Source organism: Mirounga angustirostris, unplaced genomic scaffold (assembly GCF_029215605.1).
Source record: "Mirounga angustirostris isolate CCGP_5_RB_7025 unplaced genomic scaffold, mMirAng1.0.hap1 SCAF_15, whole genome shotgun sequence".
Classification (NCBI taxonomy): Eukaryota; Metazoa; Chordata; class Mammalia; order Carnivora; family Phocidae; genus Mirounga; species Mirounga angustirostris.
The window spans coordinates 12,393,567-12,405,088 of record NW_026991723.1 but is presented as its reverse complement, the minus strand read 5'-3'; the positions used below and the strand labels follow the sequence as shown (position 1 = coordinate 12,405,088).

Sequence of the window (11,522 nt, the reverse complement as noted above, 5' to 3'; positions counted from 1 at the left end):
TTAACCAACTGAGCCACCCAGGCGCCCAAGGAATTCTTAATTGTAGGAAACAAACTGAGGGTTGCTGGAGTGGGCGGTGGGGTGGGAGGGATGGGGTGACTGGGTGATAGACACTGGGGAGGGTATGTGCTCTGGTAAGCGCTGTGAATTGTGCAAGACTGTTGAATCTCAGATCTGTACCTCTGAAACAAATAATGCAATATATGTTAAGAAAAAAAAAAAAGAAGAAGAAGAAGGTAGCGGGAGGGGAAGAATGAAGCGGGGGAAATCAGAGGGGTAGACAAACCATGAGAGACGATGGACTCTGAAAAACAAACTGAGGGTTCTAGAGGGGAGGGGGGTGGGAGGATGGGTTAGCCTGGTGGTGGGTATTGAGGAGGGCACATTCTGCATGGAGCACTGGGTGTTATGCACAAACAATGAATCATGGAACACTATATCTAAAACTAATGATGTAATGTATGGGGATTAACATAAGAATAAAAAAAAAAAACCAAAGTCTATAAATAGTCACATTCCCCACTACCATAGGGCCAGTGTTGCCCAAACTTCAGTCATATGAGTTTCATGTCAAATCTGAGCACCACCTATATTTTTATTCACTTAAAAATGGAATTTAAGGTAGCTTATTTTTTTAATTAGCCATATCCTGAGCAATCATAAGCTTTATGCTAGCTTTATGCATTTTTTTCTAATAAAATTTGAAATAAATACATAGTCTATAAATAAAAGAAAATTCCACCAAGTACCATCAAGAATTGTGTTGTACACTCTCGGTGGTATACATACTAAACTTTGGAAAATACCAGAGCAGCTAATGAAAAGCATATATATATATGCTGGCCTAGAATATGTAAGATTTTGTTTTTGAAGGAACCTACTATAGTAACATTTCCATTGCATTTATTAGGATAGAAAAATCAACTGTTATTTCCATTATTCTTTCATTGGTTAGAGAATCTGATTCCATAGATTACTTTTAAAAGGGGATAATAGGACCACCAGTTAATGGGTAGAGTTTTCGTTTTACACATGAATTAGCATAAATCCCACTTTTGTCATGCCAAGTGTTGATGCCAGATCTTTTGGAACCATCAAGATCAGTGAACTGAGAACGGCATTTTCTGTGGACTACTGAATAATCATCTTGACAAGGATAATCCTATTGGGTGGGGGGAGAAAGAGAAATAATATTGAATGACCAAGATATGTAAAAACAAGTGATTTCTAGAAGTTGATCTTCAGTCTTATTATGATCCAAGTTTAATTTACACACAATTAACTTAATATATCAAATTACAAATGCTTCAATGAAAAAAATGGCTACAGTATTTATAAATAATTTAATTCTGAAAGAAGCCTCTAGTTTGTGGTTGTTTTATTTATAAAACTAAAAAGATAAATTGTTACACATGTAAAACTTTTGTAAACCATAAATACATGGCCCAAAGAACAACTTAAATTTTATGATCGCCTACATAAGACCAAAACAATTATAATTTAACTATCATTCAACACCTTTTTAAAGTTAATAAAAATTATAATCATTCCAAAGAATAATATCTTAGGTTGTATCTTTCATAGTTGCTATCAAGTCGTAAATGCCAAACTCAAAGATTTATTCCTCCGAGAAATTGACCTCAGGATAACCCAGCATCATGTTTAAAGTATTTATCCTTAAAGCACTTCGTAGATGATTCTGTTGTGATAAAACAAGACACTCTCATTGACCACTTCCCAAAGGAAATATTGATTCTCTCAGATTACATCAAGGGTAATGGTAGACAAGGAACATAAAGCCCTTGAACTGATTATCTAATTTCTGCTTAAAATTGGTACTAATTTTAAAGCACTGACACAATATTGAAATTAAATCACCAGGGCGCCTGGGTGGCTCAGTCGTTAAGCGTCTGCCTTCGGCTCAGGTCATGATCCCAGGGTCCTGGGATCAAGTCCCACATCGGGCTCCCTGCTCGGCAAGAAGCCTGCTTCTTCCTCTCCCATTCCCCCTGCTTGTGTTCCTGCTCTCGCTATCTCTCTCTCTGTCAAATAAATAAATAAAATCTTTAAAAATAAATAAATAAAATAAAAAGAAATTAAATCACCAGAACTATAAAACAATGAAAGAACACCAAAATAGTTCTAATCTTAGATTGGCCTTATTGAAAATAATTGAAAATTTTAACCATATATTCAACCATAACAATAATAATAGGGTCAACGGATTTACTGAGTGTCTATTATGGGTTGGGCACGGTAGTTGAGTGTTTATATCTTTTAATCCATAGCAGAACTCTGACATAGGAATTATTACTCCCACTTTACATATAAGAAAAGACAATTTGCTTAAAATCTCAGAAAAAGAGGTTTTAAAGAATGTCAATATTAAACAACTTAGCCAGGACTTCAAACTATCTAATTGTAAGATCTATTATCCCTCCAGTACCCCCATGAAATTCTCAATAATTAAGAGATGAAATAAATGACAAAATCCTAAAACTACATTATATCCATGTTACTTTCTATAGTTTGGGCTTTTGTTTTTCATAGTCAGGGTCCAATTTCTTTGGGGCTTGTATGTTGGTTTTGGTTCAGTCGAGGCCCTTTCAATGAGATTTGAGTATTACTGGCCAAACGTGCCTGCTCACAGGGAGGCAGGATCTGCTCATTCCTAGGCAAGCTTCCGTCAAATTGAAGGAAGCGTCAAATGCAGGGTTGATGTGTTCCTCTAGCATCTCGTAGGCAGGAAGGATGATTTATTTTGATCAGGTGAATGACAAGCTTAAATGTGATGTTTTTAAAGAAAGGATTCTGGCAGCAAGAAGGTACTAAAGACTGAAGGTAGAAAGGACCAGATTCCAGAACTATAATTAGAATTAGAATAAGAACTCACAGGCTAAGTGAAAAAAACTAAACCACAAGACTACATATTGTATGATTCCTTCTACAGAATGTCCAAAATAGGCAAGTCCACGGAGACAGAAAGGAACTTTGCAAGGGACTAGGGGGAGGGGGAGAATGAGGAGAGACTGTTAATGGGTGCGGTGGCCAATTTTATGTGTCAACTTGACTAGATCACGGGGCATCCAAACATTTGGCTAAACATTATTTCTGAGTTGTACCTGTAAGGGTGTTTCTAGATGAAATTAGTATTTGAATCTGTGGACTCAGTAAAGCAGTTTGCTCTTCCCAATGGAGGTAGGTGGGCACCTTCCAATCTGCTGAGGGAATAAAAGAAATGAAAGAAAAAGGCAGAGGAAGTAAGAATTCAGTCCCTTCCTGCCTGATTGCCTGAGCTTGGACATTAATCTTATCCTGCTCTTGGTACTCGTGGTTCTCAGGCCTTTAGACTGGGACTGAATTACACCACCAGCTCTCCTGGGTTTGCAGCTTGCAGACAGCAGACTGTGGGACTTCTCAGCCTCCATATTGCATTAGCCAATTCCTTACAATAAGTCTCTCTCTCTCTGCATGTATATATGTGGTTTCTCTCTGTAGAGAACCTTGAGTAATACATATGCGGTTTCTTTTTAGGGGTGATGAAAATGTTGTCTAATTGATCATGCTGATGACTGTATGACTCTATGGATATACAAAAATCACTGAATTGTACATTTTAAAAGGGTGAATTTTGTGGCATGTGAGTTATCTTAGTGAAGCTGTCATTTTTTAAAAGTGGATAGATAGTAGGGGTAAGCAATCTTGAAGTTAGGAAAACTAGTTGAGAGACTGTTTCCTATTAACACACATGAAATTAAGTCCCTCCCATTATCAGAGGTGCATTGGTAAGCCAGCTCCCCACCAAAAAATCCCACACAACTTCTTTGTGATATTTGCCAATTTCTGTGGTGTAAATACTCCTGCTATGGCTGACTTCGAGCTACCAAAGTGAGGTCAGTGAACACTGAGTTGGGAAGACATGAGCATAATCAGCTCACGCAAACTTTAAGACCTGACTCCAACTCACCCTGAATCTACTTCTCCCATTTCGCATTGTGTGACAGCCATGCAATGTGGGTAGATGGATCCCACTCCAAACTGTAGGGGCAGAATCTAACCTATGACAATCACAATAATCCCTCACTCCTTTTTCAATGATAGTGATTGATCCAACGTCAGACATGTGTTTTGAGTTTGCCCAAACAAAGTAAAGCCTAAGACTTCTGTTCAGTGATTTGGAGGAAAGAAACCCTTTTTCCATTGTTGGACATAAATGAGGAAGCATCTAGCCCAGATTTCTATTAGTAGCCCTCCTCCAATCAGTTTAGCATGAAATCAACACCATAAAAGGCAGATTTGAGAGTCAGTAAGAAGCATGATGACATTGCTGTATCACTCCTTTCCTGAAACCTGACTTTTCAAAAAAATGTGAACCAATAAATTGCTTTTATTTTTTTTTTTAATTTTTTTTTATTCTTATGTTAATCCCCTTACATTACAACATTAGTTTTAGATGAAGTGTTCCATGATTCATTGTTTGTGCACAACACCCAGTGCTCCATGCAGAATGTGCCCTCCTAAATACCCATCACCAGGCTAACCCCCTCCCCTCTAGAACCCTGTTTGTTTTTCAGAGTCCATCATCTCTCATGGTTCGTCTACCCCTCCGATTTCCCCCACTTCATTCTTCCCCTCCCGCTACCTTCTTCTTCTTCTTCTTTTTTTTTTTTCTTAACATATATTGCATTATTTGTTTCAGAGGTACAGATCTGAGATTCAACAGTCTTGCACAATTCACAGCGCTTACCAGAGCACATACTCTCCCCATTGTCTATCACCCAGTCCCCCCATCCCTCCCATCCCACCCCCCACTCCAACAACACTCAGTTTGTTTCCTGCGATTAAGAATTCCTCATATCAGTGAGATCATATGATACATGTCTTTCTCTGTTTGACTTATTTCACTCAACATAATACCCTCCAGTTCCATCCACGTCGTTGCAAATGGCAAGATCTCATTCCTTTTGATGGCTGCATAATATTCCATTGTATATATATACCACATCTTCTTTATCCATTCATCTGTCGATGGACATCTTGGCTCTTTCCACAGTTTGGCTATTGTGGACATTGCTGCTATAAACATCGGGGTGCACGTACCCCTTCGGATCCCTACTTTTGTATCTTTGGGGTAAATACCCAGTAGTGCAATTGCTGGATCATATGGTAGCTCTATTTTCAACTTTTTGAGGAACCTCCATACAGTTTTCCAGAGTGGCTGCACCAGTTTGCATTCCCACCAACAGTGTAGGAGGGTTCCCCTTTCTCCGCATCCCCGCCAACATCTGTCGTTTCCTGACTTGTTAATTTTAGCCATTCTGACTGGTGTGAGGTGATATCTCATTGAGGTTTTGATTTGGATTTCCCTGATGCCGAGTGATATTGAGCACTTTTTCATGTGTCTGTTGGCCATTTGGATGTCTTCTTTGGAAAAATGTCTGTTCATGTCTTCTGCCCATTTCTTAATTGGATTCTTTGTTCTTTGGGTGTTGAGTTTGATGAGTTCTTTATAGATTTTGGATACTAGCCCTTTATCTGATATGTCATTTGCAAATATCTTCTCCCATTCTGTCGGTTGTCTTTTGGTTTTGTTGACTGTTTCCTTTGCTTTGCAAAAGCTTTTTATCTTGATGAAGTCCCAATAGTTCATTTTTGCCCTTGCTTCCCTTGCCTTTGGCGATGTTTCTAGGAAGAAGTTGCTTCGGCTGAGGTCAAAGAGGTTGTTGCCTGTGTTCTCCTTTAGGATTTTGATGGACTCCTGTCTCACATTGAGGTCTTTCAACCATTTGGAGTCTATTTTTGTGTGTGGTGTAAGGAAGTGGTCCAGTTTCATTCTTCTGCATGTGTCTATCCAATTTTCCCAACACCATTTGTTGAAGAGACTGTCTTTGTTCCATTGGACATTCTTTCCTGCTTTGTCGAAGATTAGTTGACCATAGAGTTGAGGGTCCATTTCTGGGCTCTCTATTCTGTTCCATTGATCTATGTGTCTGTTTTTGTGCCAGTACCATGCTGTCTTGATGATGACAGCTTTGTAATAGAGCTTGAAGTCCGGAATTGTGATGCCACCGGCTTTGCTTTTCTTTTTCAATATTCCTCTGGCTATGCGGGGTCTTTTCTGGTTCCATACAAATTTTAGGATTATTTGTTCCATTTCTTTGAAAAAAGTGGATGGTATTTTGATGGGGATTGCATTGAATGTGTAGATTGCTCTAGGTAGCATTGACATCTTCACAATATTTGTTCTTCCAATCCATGAGCATGGAACGTTTTTCCATTTCTTTGTGTCTTCCTCAATTTCTTTCATGAGTATTTTATAGTTTTCTGAGTACAGATCCTTTGTCTCTTTGGTTAGATTTATTCCTAGGTATCTTATGGTTTTGGGTGCAATTGTAAATGGGATCGACTCCTTAATTTCTCTTTCTTCTGTCTTGTTGTTGGTGTATAGGAATGCCACTGACTTCCGTGCATTGATTTTATATCCTGCCACTTTACTGAATTCCTGTATGAGTTCTAGCAGTTTTGGGGTTGAGTCTTTTGGGTTTTCCACATAAAGTATCATATCATCTGCAAAGAGTGAGAGTTTGACTTCTTCTTTGCCAATTTGGATGCCTTTGATTTCTTTTTGTTGTCTGATTGCTGTGGCTAGGACTTCCAATACTATGTTGAATAGCAGTGGTGATAGTGGACATCCCTGCCGCGTTCCTGACCTTAGGGGGAAAGCTCTCAGTTTTTCCCCATTGAGAATAATATTTGCTGTAGGTTTTTCATAGATGGCTTTTATGATATTGAGGTATGTACCCTCTATCCCTATACTCTGAAGAGTTTTAATCAAGAAAGGATGCTGTACTTTGTCAAAAGCTTTTTCTGCATCTATTGAGAGGATCATATGATTCTTGTTCTTTCCTTTGTTAATGTACTGTATCACATTGATTGATTTGCGGATGTTGAACCAACCTTGCAGCCCAGGGATAAATCCCACTTGGTCATGGTGAATAATCCTTTTAATGTACTGTTGGATCCTATTGGCTAGTATTTTGGTGAGAATTTTTGCATCCATGTTCATCAGGGATATTGGTCTGTAATTCTCCTTTTTGATGGGGTCTTTGTCTGGTTTGGGGATCAAGGTAATGCTGGCCTCATAAAATGAGTTTGGAAGTTTTCCTTCCATTTCGATTTTTTGGAACAGTTTCAGAAGAATAGGTATTAATTCTTCTTGAAATGTTTGGTAGAATTCCCCTGGGAAGCCATCTGGCCCTGGGCTTTTGTTTTTTGGGAGATTTTTGATGACTGCTTCAATTTCCTTAGTGGTTATAGGTCTGTTCAGGTTTTCTATTTCATCCTGGTTCAGTTTTGGTAGTTGATACATCTCTAGGAATGCATCCATCTCTTCCAGGTTATCTAATTTGCTGGCATAGAGTTGCTCATAATATGTTCTTATAATTGTTTGTATTTCTTTGGTGTTGGTTGTGATCTCTCCTCTTTCATTCATGATTTTGTTGATTTGGGTCATTTCTCTTCTCTTTTTGATAAGTCTGGCCAGGGGTTTATCAATCTTGTTAATTCTTTCAAAGAACCAGCTCCTAGTTTCGTTGATCTGTTCTACTGTTCTTTTAGTTTCTATTTCATTGATTTCTGCTCTGATCTTTATGATTTCTCTTCTCCTGCTGGGTTTAGGCTTTATTTGCTGTTCTTTCTCCAGCTCCTTTAGGTGTAGGGTTAGGTTGTGTACTTGAGACCTTTCTTGTTTCTTGAGAAAGGCTTGTATTGCTATATACTTTCCTCTTAGGACTGCCTTTGCTGCATCCCAAAGATTTTGAACAGTTGTGTTTTCATTTTCATTGGTTTCCATGTATTTTTTTAATTCTTCTTTAATTTCCTGGTTGACCCATTCATTCTTCAGTAGGATGTTCTTTAGCCTCCATGTATTTGAGTTCTTTCCGACTTTCCTCTTGGGATTGAGTTCTAGTTTCAAAGCATTGTGGTCTGAAAATAGGCAGGGAATGATCCCAATCTTTTGGTACCGGTTGAGACCTGATTTATGACCTAGGATGTGGTCGATTCTGGAGAATGTTCCATGGGCAGTAGAGAAGAATGTGTATTCCGTTGCTTTGGGGTGGAATGTTCTGAATATGTCTGTGAAGTCCATTTGGTCCAGTGTGTCATTTAAAGTCTTTATTTCCTTGTTGATCTTTTGCTTAGATGATCTGTCCATTTCAGTGAGGGGGATGTTAAAGTCCCCCACTATTATTGTATTGTCGTTGATGTGTTTCTTTGCTTTTGTTATTAATTGCCTTATATAATTGGCTGCTCCCATGTTAGGGGCATAGATATTTACAATTGTTAGATCTTCTTGTTGGATAGATCCTTTAAGTATGATATAGTGTCCTTCCTCATCTCTTATTACAGTCTTTGGTTTAAAATCTAATTTGTCTGATATAAGGATTGCCACCCCAGCTTTCTTTTCGTGTCCATTAGTATGGTAAATGGTTTTCCACCCCCTCACTTTCAATCTGGGGGTGTCTTTGGGTCTAAAATGAGTCTCTTGCAGACAGCATATCGATGGATCTTGTTTTTTAATCCAGTCTGTTAGCCTGTGTCTTTTGATTGGGGCATTTAGCCCATTTACATTCAAGGTAACTATTGAAAGATAGGAATTTAGTGCCATTGTATTGCCTGTAAGGTGACTGTTACCGTATATTGTCTGTGTTCCTTTCTGGTCTATGTTGCTTTTAGGGTCTCTCTTTGCTTAGAGGACCCCTTTCAATATTTCTTGTAGGGCTGGTTTTGTGTTTGCAAATTCCTTTAGTTTTTGTTTGTCCTGGAAGCTTTTTATCTCTCCTTCAATTTTCAATGACAGCCTAGCTGGATAGAGTATTCTTGGCTGCATATTTTTCTCATTTAGTGCTCTGAATATATCCTGCCAGTCCTTTCTGGCCTGCCAGGTCTCTGTGGATAGGTCTGTTGCCAATCTAATGTTTCTACCATTGTAGGTTACATATCTCTTCTCCCGAGCTGCTTTCAGGATTTTCTCTTTGTCTCTGAGACTCGTAAGTTTTACTATTAGATGTCGGGGTGTTGACCTATTTTTATTGATTTTGAGAGGGGTTCTCTGTGCTTCCTGGATTTTCATGCCTGTTTCTTTCCCCAAATTAGGGAAGTTCTCTGCTATAATTTGCTCCATTATACCTTCTGCCCCCCTCTCTCTTTCTTCTTCTTCTGGGATCCCAATTATTCTAATGTTGTTTCGTCTTATGGTATCGCTTATCTCTCGAATTCTGCCCTCATGATCCAGTAGTTGTTTATCTCTCTTTTTCTCAGCTTCTTTATTTTCCAGCATTTCATCTTCTATATTACTGATTCTCTCTTCTGCCTCATTTATTCTGGCAGTTAGCGCCCCCATTTTTGATTGCACCTCATTAATAGCCTTTTTGATTTCTACTTGGTTGGATTTTAGCTCTTTTACTTCTCCAGAAAGCGTTTCTCTAATAACTTCCATTTTTTTTTCAAGCCCAGCTAGTATCTTTAAAGTGATGATTCTGAACTCTCGATCTGACATCGTACTAATGTCCGTATTGAGTAGGTCCCTGGCAGTCGGTACTGCCTCTTGTTCTTTTTGTTGAGGTGATTTTTTTCGTCTCGTCATTTTGTGCAGAGGAGAATAGATTAATGAGAGAACAAAATGCTAGCAGAGTAACCACGTCCCCAGAAAATATACTCTAAACAAATCAGAAAAGACCTGAAGCAGTGGGATAAGAAGGGGAAAGAGAGAAAAAAGAAAAAGAAAAAAAAAGAAAAAGATAAAGATAAAAACAACAACAAACAAAACAAAACAACAACAACAAAAGAAAAACCAGAATGTGATCAAATATGATCTATATGGTATATAGATCAGTGCCACACACTAGATTTGGGGTGTGTTTTGGTCTTTTAGAAGAAAGTGTCTCCCAAAATTTTAAAGAAAGAAAAACTTATATATGTACAAAAATAAGGGTTGATACGATGAAGGGATGGAAAATGACTGTAAAAATGGAAATTATAAAAAATTTTATAAAAGGAATTGATAAGAAGTTGTTTGAAAAAAGAAAGAGGATTTAAAAAAGAAAAAAGAAAAAGAAAAAAAAAGGGAGAGGATGTGATCAGGCAGGGGAATAGAGAACACCATATACTAGAGATTTAGGGTATATTTTAATCTGTTAGAAGAAACTATCTCAAAATTTTAAAGAGAGAACAACTTATATATATAAGCCAAAAATATGGGTAACTACTATGAAGGGATAGAATATGACTCTAAAAATGAAAAATAAAAATGTTTTTTTTAAAAAAAGGGGATTGATAAGATGTTGTTTGAAAAAGGGAAAAAGAAAAATTCAAAAAGAAAAAGACAAAAAGTTAAAAAAAAAATAACTTTAAAAGACTAAGGAATCATGGTAAAAAAGCCATGAATTCTATGTGCAGTATTCCCCTAGCGCTGGAGTTCTGCCGTTCTCATTGATCGGTGAACTTGGTCTTGGCTGGCTGTTTCGCTGATCTTCTGGGGAGGGGCCTGTTGCCGTGGTTTCCAAAAGTCTCTGCCGGAGGCGGAATTGCCCCGCCCCTGCCCCCTCCCGGCTAAGTCAGCTGCTCGCGTTTGCTCTCCGGGGCTTTTGTTCCCTGCGAGCTTTCCGTACAGCTTTGGAGGCGGAGAGTGAAAATGGCGGCCTCCCAATCTCCGCCCCGGAGGAGCCGAGAACTCGGGGCCCCGCTCCTCAGTGAGCCCCCAGAGAAAAGCCGTCAGTCACTCCCGTCTCCCCGGTCTCCGGCCGCACTCCGTGCTCGCCCGGCCTGTGACCGCGTGTTTCTGTCTCTGGCACCGACCCCGGGTGGAGTCTCCAAACCCAGCAGATCCCTGCGGTGCGCTCCCGCGCGGCTCCTCCCGGGGGAGGAAGGTGAGTCTCCCCGGATCTGCCGCTTGTCGGGTCCCTGCTGGAGGAGCAGGGGCCCGACTGGGCCGCGGATCCCGGTTTATGGCCACCCCGAGCTGAGGGCCCGCGCCTGGGCTCCGCCTCTGCAGCCGGCTTCCCCGCTCCGATACCTGGGAGCTCTGCCGCCCTCAGGCACCCCCGGTCTTTCTGTGACCCCGAGGGTCCTGAGACCACACTGTCCCGGAGGGTTCCACCCCCCGCTCAGCCACCAGAGTGACGTCCCTCGGCGGAGCAGACTTTTAAAAGTTCCGATTTTCGGAGGGGTAGACGAACCATGAGAGACGATGGACTCTGAAAAACAAACAGGGTTCTAGAGGGGAGGGGGGTGGGAGGATGGGCTAGCCTGGTGGTGGGTATTGAGGAGGGCACATTCTGCATGGAGCACTGGGTGTTGTGCACAAACAATGAATCATGGAACACTTCATCTAAAACTAATGTTGTAATGTAAGGGGATTAACATAAGAATAAAAAAATTAAAAAAAAAAAAAAAAAGAAAATGAAAATTTTATTAAATATTAAAAAAATAAACCATATATAACTGAAAAAAAAAAAAAAAAA

At 39.6% G+C, this 11,522-nt stretch overlaps 1 protein-coding gene across 1 annotated transcript in view; it reads right to left on the bottom strand.

The window, feature by feature from the left end:
• Positions 1–365: 365 nt before the first annotated feature.
• The window catches only part of CFAP95 (cilia and flagella associated protein 95), a 78,252-nt gene continuing 67,095 nt past the window's right edge, over positions 366–11,522 (bottom strand). The window contains exon 6 of the mRNA XM_064579586.1: positions 366–1,162. Within this exon, the coding sequence (XP_064435656.1) occupies positions 980–1,162 (183 nt within the window). The 3' untranslated portion in view covers positions 366–979. The remainder of the gene's footprint in view (positions 1,163–11,522) is intronic.